This window comes from Schistosoma haematobium, chromosome 4 (genome assembly GCF_000699445.3).
Source record: "Schistosoma haematobium chromosome 4, whole genome shotgun sequence".
Taxonomy (NCBI): domain Eukaryota; kingdom Metazoa; phylum Platyhelminthes; class Trematoda; order Strigeidida; family Schistosomatidae; genus Schistosoma; species Schistosoma haematobium.
The window spans coordinates 5724775-5748836 of NC_067199.1; the positions used below are offsets into that span (position 1 = coordinate 5724775).

The window sequence follows — 24062 nt, forward strand, 5'->3', positions numbered from 1 at the left end:
GTGGATTGGTTGATGTTAGACACTAACACCATTGGATGCCGGCTCAGTGGTCTAATGGTTAAGTGCTCAGGCGCGAAGCCAGTAGATCCTGGGTTCGAATCCCGCGGGGTGCGGGGTCGTGGATGCGCACTGCTGAGGAGTCCCATACTAGAACGAAACGGCCGTCCAGTGCTTCCAGGTTTCCAACGGTGGTCTAACATCAATTGATTCATGATCTCAACCAGAAACTTCTAAACTCATTTACTTTGTAATATTGTATAACAGGATAATGATGAGATCCTAATTTCAATTTGACGAAACTATTTTATTTCTCTGGTAATGAAATTTAACATGGAATTATCCTATTAATACTCGTTTCATTTTTAAAACTTACCCTATATAACTGCAAAGTATAAGTAATTGCTTAGTCAGAAATCAATTCAATCTTATTACATTGTCTATCATTTATGCATATCTACTCCATCTAATTATCGTTACGTCATACTAACATTTGATTACCCTCAACTTGTTACATGATACTATACAGAAAAGTAAAAATGATTCAATAGAAATAAAACATAGTTGTTGTTTTTAAGCAAAAAAAAAGGATAGTGGCTAGTAGTGAAATCCAGTTTGACGTAGAGTTGATGTTCCACTACTCTAACCACTATTCATCTTTGCGTAAAAAGCTTGTAACTTCAAGTTATATCGAGGCAATCCACATAGGATACATATATGCCAACATGAGACTGATCAATTACAATCTTAAATAACAATGAGTAGATAAAACTTTTTTGGTGGAGTTTTGTTCTCTGAGCTGGATGGTTTGGTCGTGGAACTTTAATCGTTCTTCTGAACGACATCTTCAGCATAAACTTCAGATAGAAGTGAAAGGTTTAGAAGAACCATGAAAGCTCCACGACCGAACCATCCAGCTCAGAGAACAAAACTCCACCAAAATCATCCACCTGAGCTACAAATCTTCTCCACCATCTCAGAAGATACAAATAAAACAACATCAAATGAATAGTTGTTGTTTAAGATTCTTTTTTCTTTATTGTATCAATACATATTACTGAATAAAATCAATTCATAATAAACATAATTCATTAATTCATTAAAAATATTAAACAATATTTTGATTCCAATTCTCTGTTGGTTTTTCATTACAATAAATACATTTAATATCATTACTTTCTACAAGATGACCAGTTGTTTTAGTTTCTATAATTGATTTCATTAATTTAGGATCATTTACAATATCACATGTTCTAACAATATGTAGGAAGACAGGTGAATCTGAATTATGTTGATGATGTTCATATGGATGATGTTGATGTTGATGATGTTGAGTATAAGGATAAGGATAATTATTCAATAATGAATCAGAAATATTAGAATTATTATTACATTCTATACAATAATCTTGAGGTAAATGTATTTTTACAGGTTGGTCAGTATGTGTTTGAGTTACAATGATATCAGTTGTCGATGTATCATTATTATTATTATTACTATTATTACATAATAATGGATAGTTTTGACTTTTTTCTAATTCCATATCATACGATTTCATTTCATTTTGTTTATATTTTGAATTTCGTTTAACTTCAATTTGATTATGCACTGTGAATATAACAAAATAAGAATAAAACATAAAAGTTCAATAATCAGAATACATTAAATAGACTATTAATATTTATAAAGATATGGATAAAGTATTAATGTGATGTGTATTGCTTATATCGATATAAGTAGTATATAACGCTAGTCAGGAATCGAATATCTAGCAGCAGAAGGTCAATAAGACTGAGAAGGAAAGAATGGGAACAGAAAGTGATTGATATGAAGATGCAGGGGTAATGAATTTGTTATAACTTGTGGCCTGTGCCCCCTGATAATGTATAACGTGACGATACCGCCTTGTAGAGAGCAGTGAATTATTGATTAGATCAATGACGCTTAAAACATGTACGAGAAGTCTAGAGTCCTTATCGGTTCTGCTTCCTTCCTAGCCCAGCCAGTTAAGTCCAGAACACCAACATCAGCCTCTGCGATATGAATCATTTACTTCAAATATACTGGGTTTATATACCAACCAGACAGACCACATCGTACCATAAAATATGAAACAACATTTGTATAAGATTTAGCCAAATGTGGCTATGAATGTGGGAGGCAGTGACTAATAGACAGGGCCTAATTCAAGAATGGTAAATCGTATAATAATAGTTCATAGGTCAAAATAAAGTTCATAATAAGAGGAATATGAATAGTTTAGTTATTTAACATTTATACAATAAAAATATACGTATAGCATTGGTCCATAAATGGATCCAAAAAGTTACCATTCATTATGCTTATCGAGGCATAACAGAATTCTGAGACGATTGACTGATATTTGCAATAAGGAACAGTCAAGTTTGGGACAACTGATTGAAATTTTGCTAATCAAGTATTTACTGTATGGCTCTTAGATTTTACTAAGACGTTCTGTAATTTTGTGTTCAAATGAATTTGATTGTCTCTACTTGTGTTCTCGTTCACTATACTAGGACAATGATTATCTTCACACTAGATTATATGCATTTATTAAAGGGACTAATGGTTTTAAATTTATTACGCGATCTTCCCTTAGCTAATTCTTTTTCCATGTACATCAAAACCATCCATTCACTCATACGTTTTCATTCACTTAATTCTCTTAAATTGTGCAAACTCTTCAAATTCTGTCTAATTATTACGTAACCCATCTTGTCAATTTTTAATCTCAGTAATCTTATGCAAAGCCTTCACAATCTCTATAATTATCACAAAATATACATTAACTGTCTCAAGACCTCATTCAAATATTGCATCACCCATCCGGCATGCGAGGTCGTGCATGCGCACTGCTGAGGAGTCCCATACTAGGACCAAACGGCCGTCCAGTGCTTCCAGGTTTTCCATGGTGGTCTAGCTTCAATTGACTCATGATTTCAATCTGTGAAATATATATATATATATATATATATATATATATATATATATATATATATATATATATATATATATGATTCATATTGATAACATTTGTCATTCCAATTCTTCTCGTTCATCTGTGTCAATTGTTTCATATTCTATCTTACCTCAATGCTAACTTTCAATGCATTTATGATAGTAAGTAGCTGACGAGAAGCCACGATATTTAATGAATTCATATTATTCTGTCTCAGTTGTTGTTCTAGCGTCATTCAAATTCATAAAGGGTTCCAACTTGCATGAAATTTTTGAAGAAACATTTCTCTCAAGATCACAGGCACATTCTGTTGATCTATGCCAAATAGCCTGAAATCTATATCAAGCAGGGTTTAAAGTTGACTGCCAAAAAACGTAACTAGGTGGGAAATCCTAGATGATCGTTACTCGGTTTTAAATAACTAAGATGATATAGCATAAATTTACATAGCGTAATTTATCTAAGCAATATGAATGGTCAGTCAATTAAATAAATTATATCGAAAGCTTCTTATTACTGGCTAGATTTCGTGAGACAACCGATGAAATCTGTGAGGGACTGGATTTATATTTCATCTCAAAACATACCATTTATTTTTTCTCAATATAGTGAATAGTTAAATGATTTATGTATTTAGTTTATTGATGTTTATTAGTCAATCGTATAAGGCATTAGGTAGGATTAATTGTTAGGGTATTCTGGACTTAAGTTTCGTGCAATTTGGCACTTGTCAAGTACAGCTATACTTTGTTGAAGTGTCCAAAATTGTGAGGAACTTAGTTTTTGGGGTTACCTGTCAACTACCTCCAGTTATCACCTTACATCATTATAGTGCACACATAGCATCAAGTTGCATAGATTACTAGCCTCTTTGTATCTTGTCCAATAAAATTCGATCAACATTAAGAAGGACTAGAAATCATCTATAACAATTTTCCCCATTCAGTGATCAATCAACCGTAAGCTAGTTATTAGTTTATGGTAACAGACTTTTACAGAGTATTCATCTTTAAATCAATAGCATATATGTTTCTTTATAAAAAAACATTGATACTTATATAAAGTAAAGAGATTTACAAACAATCCCCTTATGTTAACAAAAGAAAATAAATACATCGGTAAAGAATCCCCTAAATTTTAGTCAGAAACTATGATTGGTAGATTTCAGTTTTGTCAAGAACGAGGTTTACTGATGTTTAGTTATTCAAATGATGTTCATATTAATGTGAATCCCTACTTACTTGATATCACATTTAAATAAGAATTTCATGAAGTCCTTCTAATATAGTGTTAATAGATTTTAAGTAAAAAAAATGACAAATCAGACAAACGATATTCTGATAATCTACAATTGGCCTCACCAAGTTTGTAAAGGCAATTTCCCCTATATCTGATTCTAATAAATAGTATCCCATTAACTGAGTATTTAATGCAGGCTAAATCTCCTAGTAGAATTATGGATTTACTCGGGATTATTTATAGAGATAGTTTATTGTTAAAGATTGGTAAAATCCGCAAGCGTACAGGAAACAAGCACATAGGGGAATCAAGAGTGTGTGTATGTGTGAGTATGAGTCTTAAAAATCCATACATATTTTTGAGTATTAATCAAGCATGGATAAATTATTGATTATCTGTGTATTACAACTTATGGGAGAATAGATTAATGACTGATGTGCAGAAATGTGCTCAGTCATACTCACACAGAAATTTACATAGCGGATTAAGTGTTTAAATTACAGTGAGCAGATAAATAATACAGTAGTTGAATGTGCTTACTACAAACATATGGAATTAAAAACAACTGTCTACAAGCCAATATCAAAGTAACAATCTTCAATACGAACGACAACACAGTTCTATTGCACCGAGCTGAAACTTGCAAAATGACTACAACCATCATCAAGAAGGAACAAGTATTTATAAATAGTTGTCTATGCAACATACTCAACATCCATGGCCGGATACCATCAGCAACAGTCTACTGTGGGAGAGAACAAACCAGCTTCCAGCTGAAGATGAAATTAGGAAAAGATGATAGAAATGGATAGGACATACATTACGCAAATCATCAAACTGCATCATGAAGCCAGCCCTAACTTGGAATCCTGAGGGGAATCGGAAGAGAGGAAGGCGAAAGAACACATTACGTTGGGAAATGAAAGCAGATATGAAAATGATGAATAAGAACTGGAAAGAAATGGAAAGGATTGCCCAGGACAGGGTTAGATGGAGAATGCTGTTGGGAGGCCTATGGTCCTCTATGAGGAGTAACAGGCTTAAGTGAGTAATATTCTGATAATGAACCTCTCATCACTGTGATATCAATAAAACATTTTAGTAAATTTTAAAAAGTGCTTATTATCGTTATATAATAAAGTTATTTTAACTACAAATGAGTTTGATCATAATGATAATTATCTACTGTATTCGGATAATTTTGAGTTAAAATGAGCGGAAGAAGTAAGAGACTATGACGTAATCGAATGGTAGGAACATGTACAAAATGTTATGGCTACGGTAGATGCAATGAAAAAAAAATCATGGTTATGGTATTTATATCTACAAATTGTACTTGTTTGAATGCGGGAAGTAATTGTAACTTTTTTTCACTAATGAATTAAATGATATTTTGCATTACTTACTTACGCCTGTTATCCCTTGTGGAGAAGTATAAGCCGCACACAACCATTCTCGATACAACACCATTCTGAACAATCCTTTCCAGTTGTTTTCAGTTGCTATTCATTCTTTTCATGTCGGCTTCCGATCCAAGATGCAACGTGTTCTTTAGCCTTTCCTTTTTTAGTTTCGCTTCAGGATACCAAGTTATGGATTGCCTCGTGATGTAGTTTGATGATGATGTCCTATTCATGTCTAATGTTATTTCCTGACTTCCTCTTTATCTGGAAGCTGGGTTTTTTCTGCCACAGTAAGCTGTTGCTGATAGTATCCGGCCACCGACCTTGAGTATCTTGTGTAGACAATTGTTTATAGATACATATACATTTCTGGTGATGGTTGCAGTAATTCTGCAAGTCTCAGCTCCGTACGTTCGTATTGAGGATTGCGACTTTGATATTGGTTGATAGTTGTTTTGAGTTCAAAATGTTCCTCAAGTGTAAGAATGCTGACCTTGCCTACCCAATCCTTGATATGACGTCTGCATCAGATCCTCCGTGTTTGTCGATGATGCTTTCCAGGTACAAACAACTTTTTACCTGTTCTGGAGTTTCTCCATCAAGTGTGATTGGGTTAGTTTTCTTTATGTTGTAATTAAGGATCTTGTATTTTCTCTTGTGTATGTTGAGGTCTACTGACGGAGAGGTTGCTGGCAAACTATTTATCTTCATCTGCGTTTGCTGGCATGCATGAGATAGAAGAGCTAGGCTATCCGCATACATGTTACATAGAAAATTATATTTGTAAAACGTTTTAGTCATACAAATCATTGTTTTTATAAGAGGCTGATGGCAGACGAAATAATGTAAACTCTATTTATCCCATAATGTTTTTTTAACTTGATTTACAAAGTTTATCAAGATGATTGGTTATCAAAAACTTTAAATTAATATGTTGTCTATATTCAAACTCATGAGGATATTCGATGTCAAAGCCGTCGAAAACATGTACTTCCAAGAGGCCTATTAATCAAATAGGAACAGTGTCTGGTATATTCAAACACTTAATTTGAATTTACTCAGAAAAGTAATGAGATCTAATATATTTGTCAGGTTATAAATTACACGTTAAATGACATGATATTAATGGAGTTTTGTTCTCTGAACTGACTAGTTTAATCGTGAAGCTTCTTCTGAACTATATCATCAGCATAAACGTCAACTCAGAGAACAAAATTCAGTCAAGATCATTCACCTGAGCTACAAATCTTCTCTACCATGATATGATTTTAATCAATATCTTTTAACAAGTCAATACATAGGCATCAGCTAACTATCTGTTAAGGTTCTATCATTATTATTATCACTATTAGGATTACCTATTTTAGTTCTGAATAACAAATGACCATCAAATACAACCAAACTGTTACTTTAGCTTAATTCTTTCGATTCTATGATGTTTTGTATTGCATTGACTATTTGCACACACGTTGTTTTTTCCTAAATAAATTGTTACCTAGTGTTCCGTTATTTTTGTTGTTGTTGAGATTACAGTTATCGTTGTTGCTGTTATTATATAACAGTTTATTTACTTTACAAACTTAATGTTTAACTATGCTGATAATAATTTAAGATTAGTGAGTGTATTACATTCCCTGCTGAGTTTTATTTTACATCTGGTACAAAAAACAACCATAAGATAATTTATGATCTAGACTATGATTATGGTATTTAGGCTAACTAGATTAACAGTAACCTTACAAGCTACTAAAACAAAGTTAACATTGATTATTATTTACCAGGATAGGAAAGTTATTGATGAATATATACTAAATTAACATTTGCTTGGAAGATAAATATCAAATTATTATAAAACGAACCAAGTGGATTGTAGAATTTTAATAGCTTTAAATACGAATTAATCTTAGTTAGAGCATCATTGAAAACCTAGGAGTTCTGGACGTCCATTCTGTGATAATATGAAACTCACCAGAATCCATGATGAAAGTGAAACAGTTATCCACTCCAAGGAATAGATGAGGGTTGTGCAATATCGTAAAATTGATTAAAGCTAGACATATACGTCAATAAATTCTGGCTTAGTGATCCAGAGGCCAGGTGTTTATACACGAAACCTAAGAGCTTGGGTTCAACTCCAGTTGATGTCATAGATGCACACAACTGAGAAGTCACATACTCGGAAGAAATGGTCATTCGATGATTCTAGGCTTTTAAAAGTCGTTTAACCAGGATCAGTTTTTGATTTAATCCATGAAAATTATATGTCATTCCATGAGCATGTTTTAAATATATCGTCATAATTGTTATGTCAAAGCTGTCATAATACCGATTTGATTAGTAGGTCCCATAAGGAAATGTGTAATTATTAAATCAATAATGTAGTCAAACTAATATGTATACCATAATGGGGGTTGTGGAGAATAATAAGTTTTTAATTGAGATCATGAACCGATTGATGTTAGACAATCACTAAAAACCTGGAAGCATAGGACGACCGTTTCGTCTTGTTATGGGACTCCTCAGCAGTGCACATACACGATCCCGCTCTCGGGATTCGAACCCAGGGCCTTCAGTCTCGCGCGCGAACGCTTAACCTACTGGACCACTGAGCTGGCATCCAATGGTGTTAGTGTCTAACATCAACCAATCCACGAAATCGCGCGACCATCTTCCATCGTACTGAGTTAGATACCTGTCTCTACCCGACACGGATTAGCTCCAATGGTCACATAATAGGACGAAACGGCCGTTCATTGTTTCCAGATTTTCAACGGTGGTATAACACTGATCGGTTTATAATCTAAACGATTTATTATCCTTAATTTATTCCCAATTTATTAGTTATTATATCCCATACTCACAACCACATTTGGGTTGATCAAGTATAATTATTGTTTTCATTTTATGTTGTGATGCGGTCTAATCTACTTGTATATATTCCACGTATGTCTGAAATATGCGATTCATACAGTGGAGGCTGAGATCGTGTTCTGGACTCAACAGGAAGGGTTGGGCGAGTAGGATCAAAGTTGACGCAAGGTTGCTAGTGCTTGGCAATTTTGTCATGTAATAACTAACAGGGGCAAAAGTCATGACACTGATCCTCGACAGAACTTATCTTGGTATTTCAACAAAGTTTAGATAAGCTAAAAAAATTGTTGAAACTATAATGCTTAATGAATAATTCTCTTTTAATCAATAAATCAACTTAAATATCTGTATAGGTGCTTACACATTAACCAGAAAATGCATTCGCATTACTAAAATATAGTTCAGATCACTTATTCCAAACCAAATAACCGTTTGGCAAATATAAATAAACAAAGAAGCTTATCCAAGTCATGCAATATGCTGGTTTTACAGTAATTACCATAGGTTCATTAGTATCAAAACTAGATTATTTTAAAACTCACTGCTGAATTCTATCAATCACCTGTTACATGGCAAATTGATTTATTAATAACATCCATATCATTTTTGCAAGGAAACGTGTGACAAAACATTGTATTGAAGCAATCTACATAGGAAGAACATATACCGATGTAAATTAATTAACTAGGCTATTAGTTTTCAACTCTTATTAATACCTTTCCACTCATTGAGCAATTCCATGTTCATATACATTTGCTAGCTTAGTGGATGATGAGTTAAACATAAGTGCTAATTTTCAGTCTCATTATAAACATCAACATAAGCATGTAGATAATTCCATTTGATGAGTTCAAAGTAGAACGAAACATACATCCCAAACTCTACTACTAAACACAATCTAAATATAGTGACTTTGAGGAATATTAGTCAATCAGCAAACAAACAGTATGGAACAAAAATATGTTATACAAAACTAAAGAACTAAAGTGGATACATTTCTTTTACATGGTTCAAAAACTTATCAAGGTTAGAAAGAGGTTCAGAGGTTCTAAAATCGTAATGTGTGCAGTAAAGGACATCATCCATACGGCTACAGAATAGTCGGAATCTGGAGCCATGATAAAGTCTCAAAAACTTTTTCACCCTCGACCACATTGCTTCAGTATTGTTTGTCTGCACTCCGGTTGTTGGTTTCGCAAAATACCACTTGTTGATAATGACACAATGAACATAACCAAGCTCATGTAGGAGTCTGTACGCTCTCCAATCATCCGCATATATTGTAGTACCTGGCTGCAGCCAATGTTACTGGTATTTTTATTATCCAGTTCATGATAACTGTCATAATTTGCCTTAGTTAGGAATTACCTATAGGGTTTTCATCAAGAACTGACATCAACTATAATGCCAAAACTCTATTTAGCCAAATGAATGAAAGACTTTCGCGCCAAAGTCCAAGATCTGTTATCTTATACCTGATTGGTTCGTTCACGAATTATAGTCTCGACGTTTTATTTACTATAGCCACTCAATTATTATGTTTTGCATATAAATTCCCTGTGAACCGATCATGCATTAGCATTAAGTACTGAAGTTAATGTTGTGACCTTGAAATCCCTCAAACGCTTATGATTGGCTCGTCCATAAATTAGAGTCTCGCCGCATCATAAACTCAAATGATTTTTTATGTAAATATCACTAAGAACAAGTTTCTTCTTTCTAATCCATACTTTATTATTTTTTTTACAAAAAAAAACTAATCTCTTTAAAGGAATTATCTAAAGTATAACGAATATAAATTCATTTCATTAAAAGATTAATTTGTTTTTTCTTTCTTTCCAAATTAAGATTTATTCATGTTAATTCATAGTTTAGAAGTTAACCATGAAATGACTATGATAATCATCTTATCAAGATACAAATATAATTAACATGATATTGAAAAACATTTTGAATAACTGTCGATAAAGTTTATGTTTTATGGAAGGAGTGGGGGGGACGGTGAAGATGTTCAATCTTAAAGTTATCTAAAGGGTAACAATAGATGTATAAAATGCATTCATTGATGATATACATTTTATTTTTTGATGAATTTAATGAAGATACAACACAGTTAGTTTGTATCAATGTTTTGTTGATTATTAACCAATTTTGTGATTGCATAGTGTGAACAGTGGTTGCTATGTTGAAGAAAAAAAAATCACTTATTCTATAAATATATTGAAAAGGGTTCATAATAATGATAGATGTATTTTGTAACTAAAATTATGGATAATACTAGGCAACCATATACTGATAATGATCATAATCTCACTAGTAACTAGGTTTGAGAAGTAATTCTTAGAGTTCTAGTAAGAAGTCGTGACCAGTTAAGTCCAATCCCTGTCGAGTGTGAGACAGTAATCCACATCAGAAAATGGAAGATAGTTGCTCAATATTGTGGATTGGTTGAAGTTAGGATGTTAGGTTGGTTGTCTAGAGCTTAAGCACTTATGCGCGAGACTAAAGGTCCTAGATTCGAATCGCGAAAACGGAATCGTGACTGCGCACTTCTGAGGAGTCCCATACTGAGACGAAACGGCCATCCAGTGCTACCAGGTCTTCAAAAATGGTCTCACATCAATCGGTTCGTGATATCAATCAAGACTTTCATTTTGGCTTAGATGAATAAACTTATTGCATATAACTTGTTCCAGGTCCTTAAAATAGCTGCAATACTGTCACAAACAATGGATAAACCATACACTAGTTTTTCAAGATTATAAAATACTTTACCATTTTATACTATTAACTTTACAAATAACAGATCATAAATGATAAATTCCAACAATTAGTTGTCTTAGATCCTCTTAATGAGAAACGATGTCTTTTCGTCATCTCCGCCTATGCCCCGACAGATTGCAGCCCGGATGCAATCAAGGATGAGTTTTACCACCAGTTATCTGTTCTTCTCCAGAAAGTGCGTTCGACAGATATTGTAGTACTAGCCGGAGACTTGAATGCTCAGGTCGGGCGTCCAGGCACAAAAGAGAGTCGTTTAGGTGGCCAATGGGGACTCGTTGAATGCAGATCAGATAACGGGGACCGTCTACTGCAACTTTGCACAGACCATAACCTGTTTCTGGCTAGCACTAACTTTCGGCACAGTCATCGCCGATGTGCCACCTGGCGTCTTCCCTCTGCATCCCAAGCCTGGACTCAGAGTGATCACATCGCGATCAGCTACCGCTGGCGTGGTTGTGTACAAGACTGCCGCTCCTTTTGGAGTACCTATCTGGACTCTGACCATGCCTTGGTCCGCGCCAATCTTGCCTTACTTTTCAGTGGACAACGAAGTGACCGCCATCAACGGATTGATATTAGCAAGCTGGTTGCAACTTCTGTTGCAAGTAAGTATCGAATCGAGCTAGCCTCTAGGCTAGCTACCATAACACCGGAAAGTATGGATGAGCGTAGGTTGCAATTGCTTGACGCCATGAAAATGGCGGGTACAGTCAGTTGTGGGTTTGCGAAACGTACCGCTTTTAAGCACTGAGTTTCTTCAGGCTCCTTACAACTCATTGAAGCCCGTCGGTCTACTCCGGGTGACCGTGAGTTTGACCACAAACGAAGGTTGTTACGTAGTGAAGTTGGGCAAAGCTTGCATAAGGACCGAGAAGACTGGTGGTCGGAGCGTGCTAATAAGCTGGAAGCAGCAGCTGCATCTGGTAATTACCGGAAGCTCTTCCAGCTCATCCGAGCCACCGGCAGCAAGAAGTCTGGTGTGAGCGAAACAATCTGCGAGGACGATGGGATGCCAATCACTAACATCCATCGACGTCTTGGACGATGGGCAGAATTTTTCGAAGGGCAGTTCAACTGGCCTGCTGCTCCGGCAACATCGGTCAGACTGTCCTGCCCTCCATGTCCGGTGACGACTGATCCACCAAACGAGGAGGAAGTCCGCAAGGAACTCCAACTCTTGAAGCGTTACAAATCACCTGGCCCAGATGACTTACCTCCGGCTCTTTTTAAAGATCGTGGTGACTTTTTGACTAAGGAATTGACGACGTTGTTTACAAAGGTTTGGGAACTAGAGTGTGTACCAACGTCATGGAATGGGTCGATAGTTGTCCCTATCTTTAAAAAGGGTTCACGTCGTTCCTGTAACAATTATCGGGGGATAAGTCTACTTCCGATTGCGTCCAAACTATTGGCTTCCGTCATACTTCGTAGGTTGTTCAAAACCCGAGAAAGACTGACTCGCGAGGATTAGGCTGGGTTTCGTTCTGGTCGAGGATGTATTGATCATATCTTCACCCTCCGCCAAATGTTAGAACACCGCCATACTTATCAAAGGCCAACAATCGTAGTGTTTCTTGACATCAGGGCTGCCTTCGATTCGTTGGATAGGACTGTTCTCTGGGATTGTCTGTTGAAGAAGGGTGTGCCTGAGGCGTCTATTAACATCCTAAAAGCCCTATATAAAAACACCTCAGGCAGAGTGAGGGCATACAACCACCTCTCTCCATTGTTCCATTCGAGCAGTGGGGTTAGACAGGGTTGCCCAATCTCACCATTCCTCTGAGTATGCGGACGATATTGTCTTACTGTGCGATAATGCCCAAGACATGCAATCTGCACTTAATCAGTTGGCAATCAGTGTCTATAGGTATGGTATGTGCTTTGCACCTTCAAAGTGCAAAGTACTTCTACAAGACTGGCAGGATTCTTATCCTGTACTCACCCTGGATGGTGAGCACTTAGAAGTAGTCGAGAAATTCATGTATCTAGGTAGCTGCATAAGTGCTGGTGGCGGTGTGAGTGATGAGATCAGTGCACGTATAGTGAAAGCCAGAGCGGCTTATGCCAATCTGAGCCACCTTTGGCGCCTCCGTGATGTAAGTCTGGCTGTAAAAGGTCGGGTCTATAACACGTCGGTGAGAGCAGTTTTGCTCTATGCTTGTGAAACCTGGTCTCTCCGAGTTGAGGATGTTAGAAGACTCTCCGTGTTCGATCATCACTGTCTCCGAAGAATTGCTGACATCCAGTGGCAACACCATGTCAGTAATGCAGAGGTTCGGCATCGTGTGTTCGGGCACAGAGATGATAATTCAATTGGTGTCACCATATTGAAACACCGACTTCGGTGGCTTGGACATGTTCTACGAATGTCGTCCTAGAGAATTCCTTGTCGTGCATTATTTGCCGACTCTAGGACTGGTTGGAAGAAGCGTAGAGGTGGTTAGTGCATGACATGGTGTCGTGGGGTGAAAGAAAGCTGCAAAGGACTGGTCCTTCACGACTCCCTGGCTGGGGTCCGAGAGATGGTGCGACAGATTGGTTAGAGACGTTATCAGATATGGCTCAGAATAGAAGCCAGTGGCGATCCTGCTGTAACCTTCTTTTACTTTCTTCATAAAAAAAGTGGTTGTGTGTTCCTTAACTGAAAGATTTCTTCTGATTGTACCCTTCTGTTCCACGAAGTTGAGCGACACATCCACCGAAGATCCTGGATTCGAATCTTTCCGCTTAGGAGTTTCGTATTAGGACGAAATGACCGTCCAATGGTTCAAGATTTTTTATAGTGGTCTAGCTTCAATTGACTCATTATCTCAACTATTAAAATTACTTATTATTACGTCAAACAGAATTAAAAATTCATGGAGTCTGGATGACTAATATTTACTCCAAATACTTCAATAATTAAAGATTCAACCAATATACAATCTTTACATAATACCCTATAGTTAATCAGGTTTATTCACCTGATTGTTATACTAAACATGAGTAACACTAATAATATACCTATAATTCACTAATGACATCACCTTACATAGTTGATAGTTCAACACCATGAAATTAAGATAGAATAGAATCATGTACGATAAATTAATCTCCCAAAACAAGTATACAACTGAAATATTATTTAAACGATATATTCGCTCTAAGAATATATCTGGAATGAAATTAAACTTTAAAAAAACATGTGCTCACTAGTGACTGGCTTCAAGAGGTATATCCTGGAGTTCTAGTGAGAAGTAGTGACCAGTGGAGTTCAAACAGGTCTGTTGTGAGATAGTAACTCACTGAAGACAATGGTGGATGTGTCGCTCAATTTCGTGGATTAGTTGAAGTTAGATATTTGCACCGTTGGATTCCGGTCAGCTCAGTGGTCTAGAGGTTAAGTGCTCGCGAGCGAAACCAGTAGATCCTCGGTTCGAATCTCGCAGTAAGCTAAGTCATGGATGCACACTGCTGAGGAGTCACACAATAGGACGAAACGGCTGTCCAGTGCTTCCAGGTTTTCCGTCGTGGTCTAGCTTCAACTGACTCCCGATCTTAACCATTTAAATTTAAAAAAAAGGTCAATAAAACATAAATGAACTATTTGTTTGTTTTTTCTCATTGTCCCTATTTTAAATGGTCACATTTAACTATTTCATATTATATGAATATAGAAATTTTATATTAAATTAAAATATTTAATCGTTAACTAGTCTGTAGTTGTATTTTTCTTGCAACCTACTTCTTTATGTTTTTTTCTAAGTTGAAGACAGGTTGTCCTGCTTACCATTAATTATTCCCAATTGTTATACATTTATATATATAACTATTTATTTTTTAATCCCCTTGAATAATTTTATTTTTTTCCTCTTTCTCCCCCCCTCTCTCTCTCTTTGTAGACATTTCATTAGCAATATAGATCTGTCTATAATAATCTTTGTTTGTTTGTCTTCTTTCAAAACAAAAATTTTTTATTTATTTCCTCTCCCCCACCCCCTTCATTTTTTTCATTTTTCAAAGAAAAAAATTTTAGAAAAAAAATAAAGAAAGAAAAGAAATGGAAACAAAAGTTTTGATGGCTTATAAAATTTAGAAAATAATAAATAATTTTTGGCAGAAAAAGAAAAGCAAATAAGTCAAATCTATTATTATTTCAATATTTTTTGATAGATTATTATAAATATGTATATATTACTAATAAGTAGAAAACTATGTTTTCTTTTGTTAACTTAATAGATTCTATGAAAGAAGTTTCAATTATAAACAATGAATAGATGCGTGTATACAGTTCTTATTGAAAACATAATAAGATTAAGACAGATATATATATATATATATATATATATATATATATATATATATATATATATATATATATATATATATATATATATATATATATATATATATACAGTCTTATATACAACGTTCCAACTCCTTATTTATTTCAATTTATAACTGTTATGGTTACGTAGATGAATGCAAAAAAAAGCCAATGAATTTATACATTCATTCATTATTATTGTTTATAATTACTAGTCTAGTTTGTTAGCAGTATTTATTTTAGTTAGGAATAAGAAAGTGATCTATTATGTTTCATAACAAGAGAATCAATTCATAGTTATCAAATAAATTGATTGATATCTTTATTAAAGTAAATGAATGATAAATTGTTACTATGTTAAATGACAATTAATCAAAATGTAATTGAAGATAATAATTACATAATGAATTCATGATTAATTAATGAAAACTTCTATGAGTAATTATATCATTCAAATCAATCATCAGTAGAAAAAGAAATACATGGAACACGTAAATAGTTGATAATGAGAAAAGATTCTTTATTCTTATGATAATTCTTATTGATAAATTATGTTAGCTGTAAACTCATTAAAAACTAGTAAATTTAGATTAATTTCATATTGTTTGTTTGAATGTTGCCATTGATGTTTAGGATTTTAATTAATCACTTCCAAATGCTTTGGTACGGTAGAGAGTAGGGGAGAGTCAGTTCTCCGTCTTCAAATGCTCTCACATGAACACGCGTATACAGTCACTCCCATGAAAGTCTTACTCACTAACTTCTCGCTACATGGGTGTTGTTTACGAGATTGAGAGAACGAAAAGCAAATATCCGGTGCTTTACTCCGGTTGGTGGATATAAAGAATTCGCCTAGGGAAGTTGGAGAACCCTGATTCCAAACCAAGGCTAAACATGGGCTACAGGATGCTGAGAGAACAAATGACGTGTGAACCAATTGTTGGTCACCGGCTATCATTAGACTGCATCTCCTGAAGTTGCTCCTCTGCCTTGTGGGTCAGACCTTTAGATCGAAGGCTCGGGGTGTGCCCACCCCCCAACAAAACCACTCGCTTCAGTTTGGGTATCCGGACTGAACCACAGCCCACATACAAATCAAGTAACTTGTGTGGTGCATATGAATTCGCTGCCCCTTTGTACCAATGTTTATGTGTTTAAATAAATAAATCAATAAATTGTAATTGATCAGTATCTTATTGGCGTAGATGCATACTGTGCAGATTGCCTCGATATTGCCTTATGTTACAAACATTATAAGCAAAGATGGATGGTGGTTAACAGTGGAAACGTGCGCATTGAATTCTACTGCTAGCCACAATCCATCTTTGTATGTAGTGTGTTCACATTTTTGAAAAATACTATTTTATTTGATCAAATTTATCGTGCTTAAAATTACAGGGTCAATATACTATTAATCCATGAGTAATTACATAAATTAAAAAGCAGTTTAAAACAGTGGAAAATTATAGAATGTTCATAGTGTGAACTTAAGAAAAAGTAATGGAAATGTCAGTTTTTATGGCCCTTTTAAACCACTATGTATAGATTGGATCATACTAACTAATATCTACAGACATATTTCTATATAATCTGTTAAAAAAAGAGATTACAAAGTGTGAAAAATACATCTTCTCTTTAGACTAAAGTATCGGAAGTTTTCTGTTTAAAACACTTGAAATAGATCACCAACATTTACCTTATATTAAGTACTCTAAACTCCACCCACTTGTGAATCATAACATGTACATTATAAGAGAACAGAAAGGTTATAGCAGTGAGATTATTTTACGTATGTATACTAAAGGTTTCACTTCAATATCTTTGATTACGACAGGATTTCACTGAAGTACTTATATTTTTCAAATAATGTTTTAAGGCGTTAGGTTTTTCCTTGAAAATAATGTGTCATATTCACTTTGAAATCTACGACTCTTAATTACAAGAGTGAATACTAGACGAAAACATGTTTAGTAACTTAATTTGTATTATCATTATCCATAGTTGGTAGTTACTGAAAAGTCATAATCTTCATTTTAACTTGTCTATTCAAAGACAATCTACATTATTTAGCGTCGTTACCTAATATTTTAAAACACTAACCATGTGATTCAAATATTATCTAAAGTTGATGTATCATATCAAAGCGCATTTGTTTACAATCAAAGTTATCTATACAAACTATAGAACGCCAGCTTAGTATTATGAATGTTAAAAGTCTTCGTTACAAACTGAAGATCCTGAGTTCAATCATTGTTGTAGTGATGGATACTAGTGTTAGAATGAGACAACTGTCCAGTGTTTCCTGGTTTTCAGTCGTTATCTAACCAAAATCAGTTAGTAATGTGAGCAATAAAGTATAACAATCTTTTATTAATTGAATTCATGAGTCAACTGAAACTAGACCACCATGAGAAACCTGGAAGTACTGAACAACCTTTTCATTCTGGTATGGGACCCCTTGGCAGTGCGCATCCACGATCCCGCCCCACGATATTCAAACCCAGGACCTATCAGTCTCGCGTGCGGACGCCTTATATTTAGATCACTTGGCCGGCCGGCATCCAACGGTGTTAATGTCTAACTTCACTCAATCCTCTTTTCACTAAGAATAAATTAGTAACTACATGAAACATGCAATACATATATATATATATATATATATATATATATATATATATATATTGTTGTGACTTTGTGGCCCACTAGTTATCACGGAATTTATTCGTCAATCAAAATACGAGTTATATTAACTAGTGACGTCCGACCGGTCTGATAAGCCTAGCGTCTTATTGGTCCGTTGCTCGCCTAACCTATCGAGCTGAGTCCAGAATGCCAATAACATCCTCCACTACGCAAACCACTTATTTCAGACATAATGGGTTTATATACCAATCAAACATACCGCCACGCACCATAAAATAGGAAATAATGTTCATACACAAATAAGCCAAAAAGTAGCTGTGAACGTGGGAGACTGTAATTAATAAACTGAACATATCTTAGGGACAGTGAATCATACAATAATAAATTATAGGTGAAAATAAAGCTTATAATAAAAGGAATATAGATAAACATAATCTAATTACTGAACAGTTATACCATAAGAATATATAGGTAATATTATTCCATTAATATGTCTCAGAAGTTACTCGTAATTTAATCTTTCCTAGGATATAACATATATATACACATGAATGGAATACTTACCCTCATGAAATCTTAACAATTCAGCTTTAGCTGTTTCTTTAGAATTTCTTCTACATAGATTACATATTAACCATTTAGGTTGTTTTATACTTAATATACCAACAATTATAATCATTAATCCACCTATTGTAGTTGTAATACATAATAAAATTCTAATAATTGGTGTCAATGTATGTTCATGTTGTTGTTCTCGTTGTTGCTGTTCTTGTTGTTCTTCTTCTTGTTGTTGTTCTTGATATAATTTTAATTGTGGTATATTATCATCATTATTTAATGATAATTTTGTTTTCATTATATGTTCTATTGATTTAATTGAATAATTCATTAAAATAATTGATTGATTGATATAAGATTTCATTTCAATATAAACTTTCATCATACTATAATGTTGTATCAATTCACCATGATCTTTTGCAATAATACAAAAATAATAAGTAGTATCTAATGTTTTAGTAGTAAATTTTAATATAATACTTAAACAACCACTATGTTTATCAATAATAAATAATGAATGATGAATAGTAGTTTCATTGAATACATTGAATTTTGAACAATTTTCATTGATATAATATGTAATTAATGCATTCAAACCAAGATCATAATCAATTGCTTTAAATTGAGCAAATGGATAAAGAATATTTTGTTTCGATTGTTTTGGTAATAACATTGTCATATTATAGGTTTGATTAATAGAAGTATTATATGACAATGGATTATTATGTAATAGATTATTACATGGTATTATATCATATAGATTAGTTGTATCACTTATTAGATCCAATTTATGACATGAACGTAATGGTAATATAAATAATGGTGGATTATCATTTCTATCTAATATTTTAATATCAATATATGTAGTAGTTGTATACATTGGTATACCATAATCATGTATATGTATTGTTAATAGAATTAAATTACCATCTAATTCACGATCTAATGATTTCATAATTGTTATAATACCATTATTTGGATCAATTTCAATGGTATTATTTAATTGTTGATATGATCCTTTACAAGTTTTCATTAAATTTTGTATTAATTTATAAGTGATACGACCAGCATCACCACGATCTGGATCATAACCAATTAATTTAGCTAATTGTATATTTATTGGTTGATTTTCATACAATTCAATTTCATATTTTTTATTAAAATTATTTTTATATAATTCTATAATGGTTATATTACTTAATTGAATTAATTCTATATCAGGTGGATAAGAATTGACTATTATGATTTGTAATGAAAAATATAGTTTTGATAATTTAGATGGTATACCTTGATCGGTAACAATGAGTTCATATATATATTTGATATATTCTGGTATTAATTTTAATGATTTAATGATTATAATTTGACCTGTTTGATTATTAATTTGTATAAAATCAATCATATTATCGATTTCTATTGATTGATTATTATTATTATATTGATTAATAGGATATTGATTGATTAATTGTAATTGATAATTTATTATACTATTTATACCATTATCTATATCAAGTACAGGAAATTTTAATATGATACTATTCATAGAACATGTTTCTGGTATGATGATCTCTAAAGGTATCATTTTAAGATTGAATAATGTTTTATGAAAATCAAATATAGAATTAAGATTATTATTCATTTGTTGATTATTCGATAGAAATTGTTCTTTATTGATCCATTGAGCTGGTTGATATATTTCTGGTAGTAAAAATTTCGGTTCATTATCATTTTCATCTTTTATATGTATATTTAATAAAATTGTTGATGTTTTAGATAATGGGATACCTAAATCATAACATATAATTGGTATATGATGAATAATTTGTAATTCATAATCTAATGATTTAGATAATATGACATAATAACTTCTTAATTGTTGATCATTATTGGTATTAGTATTTGGAGTTGCTGGTTGTAATATAAAATATGAATCATTTAATATACATTGAACTGTACCATTAATCCCTTGATCAAGATCATTCACTTTAACAATTGATATTATTGATCTAGGATTTAAATATTCACTAACCCATATATGTACAGGGATTAATGGACCTTGTGAGGAAATTAAATAAAATGGCATTAAATTACTATGATGTATATTATTATTATCATTATTATTATTATTATTATTATTATTATTATGAATCAATAATCCTGTTGAATTTAATATCTCTTTATAACCCCATAAATCAATCATTGGACTATTATCATTGATATCATCTATATGAATGATTACATTAGTTAATGATGATCTTGATGGTTGTCCATTATCTTTAGCTTCAATAATTAAATGAATTTTCAATAATTTTTCACGATCAATCATTGTATATAATTTAATTTCACCAGTTATTGAATCAATATAAATTAATTCATTATAATAATCATAATAATCATGATTATTATGATTATGATTATGATTGATAAATGGTTTCATTTCTTTAATGGTATAATTAATCATTGAATTTAAACCATCATCTAGATCAATTGCATTAACTTGACCTATAATACTACCAGATGGTAAATTTTCTCGTATATGAAATTCATATTGTTTATGTTGAAATTTTGGTAGTTCATCATTAATATCAGCTATTTCAATAATTAAATCTAAAGTACCAGTTTTTTGATGATGATGATGATGATGATGGTTATTTAATGGTTTATCCATTGCTATAATTATTATATCATAATGATGATATAATTCCCTATCTAATGGTTGAATTAATTTAATATATAATTTATGAATTTCAATTTGTTCTAATGAATGTGATGCAATAAATGGTAATTTAGGATTTGTTTCTTGGATAAGAATAAATAATTGCTCATTATAATCACTATTATTATTATTGATTGAATATAATTGTATTATATTCCCTTGATTATTTGTTCCATTTATAGATACAATATTATAGAATAACATTGAATTCATACCTATATCTTGATCAAATGCTATTGGTAAACGATATATCATACCTGGTTTATCTGATTCACTAATTATAATTTTATAATGAGATGGATTAAATATTGGTTGATTATCATTAATATCAATAATTTTTAATTCTATAATAAAAAATTCCATAATACTAATTGAATTTAACCAATAATCAATATTTTTTTTAATTTGTTGTGTATGATTAATCAATAATGATATATTCAATAAATCAATTTGATGATTTGATTGATTATTATAGAATGGTATAAGAGCTAAATGTAAATAAATAGTACACCAACCTAATAAATGATTACAATTACATAATGTATTCATATCATCATTATAATATTGTGATTGTTGTTGTTGTTGGTGTTTTATGTAATTGGATTGTAATAATTTAGTATGACTTGAATGTAATCCATTTGTTATACTACATAATTGTTCACGATCAATTGATTGATTTAATATTAAATATTGTTCATTATAATTTGTTACTATGTCAGTTTTTATTTTAAAATATTGATAAAATGGTTGTGATGTAGGAAATAATACAAATTCATGGGTAATGGCTTGTTTATTATCATTATCATTATTATTATGTAATAGTAATTCATCATTTGTATTTTGATTGTAATATTGATCTATACATAAATCTTTTTTTAAATTACCTACAATCATTGGTGTTATAGATTCTTCAATAATTTCATATGTAATTGCTATAGATTCAGTTGATGATTTCATACATATTCCTTTAATTTTAATCAATTGATTAATGAATATAATAATCAATATAAGAAAGATCATGTAATTTTTGGCATTTTGCCTCCATAATTCCATATTTGTCACATATCGATTATTTGAATTAAATTATCATTATTATTATTGTATATTATGTAATAGTGAATTATTATTTCCATCCTGTATTATGGAATAATAAGTCATATTGTCAAGAACAGGACTAATTACAGTCATTATTATACTAATATATATTCTCTTAATATAGTCAGCAGTTGTTATCATGATAATAATGAGGATAATAATAATAATAATTTGATTGGATAAACTATTTTTTTTTTTGGGGGGGGAATATTCATCAGTTATATCTTATCATTGATTGGTTCAATGGAAAGTTAAATAATTTTGTGAACATTTGATTTGTTGATTGGTAGAGTAGATTTCCTATAAATTTGGATATGAATATTTGTAAAATAAAACATTTGTCATTGAATATTATTATTGAATAATTAAATAATTAATATTCATTATTTAATTAAATTATACTTTTTTTGTAATTTAAAATAATTAGTTACATTGATATACTCTGATAATACAATGAGAAGATGAAATTTCACAATTGATTGATCACTGAGTAGTGATCAATGTCATGTGTGTCAAGTCCTTGATCACCACCCAGTGATCAATCAATTGTGATTACATCTCAGTCCTACAGGAGGTCAGTCGCGGCCCAGATAGCTCAATGGTAACATCTCTGACTGTGAAGCTGGATGACACGTGATGGAATCCGTCAGGGAGCACCAGTTCCCTCGGGATTACAGGTACACCTTGCTGACGAGTGCCAGGTAGCACGAATCCCAGGTCCAGGGTTTCCTGTTGATTACCTCCAACCACAATCTAATCTCAAGATGAAGTTTATTTAAATTATGTAATGATAGATTTGCGTAATACATTCCGAATAATTTGATCACACATAATGTAGTTGATAAGATATGCTTTATATAAAAATTAAAAGGACAACTAGACACGTTAAAGGTATGTCGTAACAAAGAAAAATAAAGTGCACAAAAACAATGTGATAAACTTTTAGTGGAGCCCGTTATTTTGTCGTTGTTTAGATCGAACTATGTTGTCGGAAGGGCTCTCCACTTTAGTGCCGCCTGGATCTGACTCCAATTAGATTGTATAGATGTTTGTTATCGCCTATCCTCGTATATAATCATCGACTCAAATCGCGTTAGTCAATAACGGAATTAAATAAGTCAACTAACGAGAATGGACTTGTGAATAAATATATTTTGTACATAAAGCGAATGGAATAGAGAGAAGAGAAACGACTCAGAGTGGAGATGGCTGGCGGGCCAACTCCCATTTAACCTAGCGTTAATCAATATTTATAGTTACACAAAAGTAAGTTACAGACATGTGATGGGTAATGGGATAAGAAATATACACACACCTACGCGCTCATATAAAAACAGTCAAGATTGATAAGCAAATAAATAACAAGGTCAGAATGCAACTCAAGTAGAATGAATAGAATGGGATGTCCGAAAGCTGGAATAAGGTATATCGGTATAACATAATAACCGATACCACAAACTAACTAACTTA

General features: G+C 32.6%; 1 protein-coding gene across 1 annotated transcript; it reads right to left on the reverse strand.

The window, feature by feature from the left end:
* Positions 1–1002: 1002 nt before the first annotated feature.
* On the reverse strand, positions 1003–22683 carry CDH2_6 (Chromodomain-helicase DNA-binding protein). The gene is made up of 2 exons (XM_051215519.1): positions 18788–22683; positions 1003–1605 (listed from the first exon to the last, which is right to left on the reverse strand). The coding sequence occupies exons 1-2, from the start codon at positions 22548–22550 to the stop codon at positions 1106–1108; spliced, it is 4263 nt and encodes a 1420-aa protein (XP_051066040.1). The 5' UTR covers positions 22551–22683; the 3' UTR covers positions 1003–1105.
* Positions 22684–24062: the final 1379 nt, after the last annotated feature.

Bases quoted from the DNA above. Each gene is read 5' to 3' on its own strand.
- CDH2_6 (XM_051215519.1), bottom strand. From the start codon at position 22,550: ATGGAATTATGGAGGCAAAATGCCAAAAATTACATGATCTTTCTTATA. The intron at 1,606-18,787 runs GTAAGTATTCCA...TTATATTCACAG, and splicing joins ATTGTTAAGATTTCATGAGG to TGCATAATCAAATTGAAGTT.